At 43.1% G+C, this 3,073-nt stretch overlaps 1 protein-coding gene across 1 annotated transcript in view; it reads right to left on the bottom strand.

Moving 5' to 3' along the window:
* LOC106013686 overlaps positions 1 to 3,073 on the bottom strand; it is a gene marked incomplete in the record, with an annotated part of 7,782 nt that overhangs the window by 1,191 nt on the left and 3,518 nt on the right. Inside the window, 1 exon segment of the mRNA XM_013090075.1 lies at positions 1,730 to 1,951. Within this exon segment, the coding sequence (XP_012945529.1) occupies positions 1,730 to 1,951 (222 nt within the window).

Raw genomic sequence — 3,073 nt, 5'->3', positions numbered from 1 at the left:
TTTTTATTTTACCCCCTTCAGAGATAAAGAGTGAAAAAACTGATTTATCAAATGAAGTGTTAGACACGATGGCACCCTTTTCTTTCTCCCAAGTTCTATGTCCAGAAGTAAGCAAGCTCTCACTCAAACTCAGCGGGATACAAATCTACAAGCGCTCGTTTGCAGATGTTTTCCCCTTTCGTCTTATCTCCCCTGCAATCCTGCCAGGAGGGCCACCGGAAGCGAGCTCTCCAGTTGCGTTTTTCGCTTTCAAATGACGTCATCTGTGTCTAGCGGTATCTGGCTGTCGAACTCCACAGTCAGGATCAGGATTTGTTTCCTTCTTTTTTTCCTTCTTCATGAGTTTTCTTAAGTTTCGTCTGCACTACTTCCCTTCCCATGTTTCATTTTGTCTTTGTTTTGTTCATTTTCACCTAATTCAGTTTCGTTTTGTTCCCGCTTAAAATTGTTGATAAAAGGTGCACAGACGCCGCCAATGTTATTAATTGTTGCTAACATAACGAGGACAGAAAAAAAGGAAAAAGAAAGTACTGGGCTCCATTTCCCTCTCCCACCTCACTACAAACTCTAACAAATACAAACAAAACCCAAACAAAACATGTTTGCCTGTAGTCTTTGTAAAGGGCGAGAGTAGGGCTGGGGGAGGAAAGATTGGGTAGTGGTGGAATTTGCTTTTGTGGAAGAATTGTTTTTTTCTCCCATCCCTGCCTATTGACCAGTGGTCCCTCAAAAAAATGATGCGTTGTCACTATCCTATCACTAGCCACTCGTCTCTAGCCACGAGTCACATCCACCATTACTCACTCATCGCTGCTTACTCATCGGATCATTATGTATGTGTCACCGTTCATAAGTCATTGGCCACTGTTCTCTTGTCTCACACCATTAGTCACATTAGTTCATTCTTTTATAACCAACACCCTGACCAGAATAGAGATGAGGTCATCCCTATTCTTCCGTTGCGTTCTTTCCGCTAATACTACTAATTATCGCTTAATATTTGCGCATTCTTTTGTCTTCTAAACACAGAAGGGTGATTTGATAGGACTGGGCAGGGACACCCCCCCCCCAAAACCTTATAAGTTAAAATAATACAACAGTCCTCACACATGAGCAAGCCATGTCTAATAAAAATAATAAAAAAAAAAAAAAAAAAAAAAAAAAAAAAAACCCAACAAAAAACAACCCCTTAAAAACCCCACAAAAAAAAAAAAAAACCAAACCCACACAAAAAACAACCCATTAAAAACCTCCCAAAACAACAACAAACAAAAAAATGCAATAACAAAAAACTAACAAACAAAACAACTACAACAAACTAACAAAAGTAAACAAGCATGTACTGAATAAACATCTCGTAAGCCGAATTTCGTTCTGCTGTATACATTGGCACAGGAGTTAACACGTTACAGAACCTTTTCGACTCGTTGCACGTTATGTAATGTATATTTATATGTCCACTTATCATCTGGTGGTGTCGGCATTGTGGCCTGGCGACCGGACCAGTAACGTGAGAGTGCTGGTTCGGGGTTCCAGCGTCAGCTCAGTCTGACGTTGTGTCTTTGGGAAAGGCATGTAACTTAATTCTCCATTTGGCTCGACCCTTCAGGAGATGGACCTTAAACTTAGAACTCCCGCCTCTTAACTAGTGTTGAAAGGGGCGTTAAACCTTTACCATCTCATAATTTTTCAATATTTCATCCTTTCACCATTTTATCATTTCACTTACTATCTGGAAAGGTTGCTTGGATCTGAAGCTGAGTAAGACACGACAGAGGAAGGGCGAGCGGATCTTGTCGCTCAGACTGAAGGGTTCCAGGGCTCTGACAGCGTCAATGTAGTCCACCTGGTTACTGTCCATCTTGGTCACAGCCACCACACGTCGGATGTCCGGCTTGGGCACCACGCTACACGGGTACGGCGTCATGTCTTTTCTCATAGCCGTGCATGTCTGTGAGGTCAGTTTGAGAGGAGAGGGGCACATTCATCAACACAATTACGGTCGTATTATAATGACAATGGTATAGGTATATGTATATGTATAGGAATAACACTCTTATTAACACTAAGATTACTAATGGCGGGGTTTTGAATTTAACTTCCATCGCCCAAAAGATGATCCCAATTCATGTAAAGGACATAACATCGGACCGAGCTGAGGCTCGAACTCCCGAACCCGCAATTTCATGATTCCGGGTCCTGTAGCCTAACCACCTGGCTATCGGCGCCACCGATTTAGTCCATGGAAGAAGCATGGGAAATATACAGAAATGACAGAAGGACGCCACACTGCTCAAGAAGAACGTCATGTCTTTTCTCATGGCCGTGCAGGTCTTTGAGGTCAGTTTGAGTGGAGAGAGGCACGCCTTTCAACACAATTACGGTCGTATTGACAGTTCATGGAAGAAGCATGATAGACAGACAAAGCGACACAACGCTACTTGGAAACGGTGCCACGTATTTTTTTCATGGCAGTGCATGTCTATAAGATCAGTTTGTTTCAGTTGGTGTTTTACGGCACTTGTAACACAATACATGTACGGTCATATAAGTGCCGAACATTACAGATGTTACAAGAGAGTAACAAACACAAAAAGGAGAATAGATACAGACGATAGATATTCGATAGGAAAGAGTGAGCAGGCCACACCGGAGCACCCGCCAACCACCCAAGAGGACAGTTGGAGTAAAGAGAAGCACATCCATTGACAAATTACTGTAGTGCATGTAACCAAGACAGACCGACAGAAACAGCAGAGGTGTACGGCGTCATGTGGTTTCTCATGTACATGCATGTCTGTGAGGCCAGTTTGAGTAAACAGAAGCATACTATGCATCGATACATTGGCGGTCATATAGTGCTTGGAAGAAGCAAAACAGAAAGACAGAGAAAACAGATGGACAGAAGAGACGTAGGACCTACCAGTGACGTCCTCTAAGCACCCGCTGTGAGGCTTGAGGCGTTTTCGCTAGTCAATAATATTTGGCCCTACAAGCAGGGTTGAATCCCACCTTCTGTGCTACGATCTAGATTGTGTCGATAGGAGCGTAAAAGGCCTATGTTTAGGGGGGC

Source organism: Aplysia californica, unplaced genomic scaffold, assembly GCF_000002075.1.
Source record: "Aplysia californica isolate F4 #8 unplaced genomic scaffold, AplCal3.0 scaffold01133, whole genome shotgun sequence".
Taxonomy (NCBI): Eukaryota; Metazoa; Mollusca; class Gastropoda; order Aplysiida; family Aplysiidae; genus Aplysia; species Aplysia californica.
Note: the sequence above shows the minus strand (reverse complement) of the source record. Positions and strands in the feature narration are given on the sequence as shown.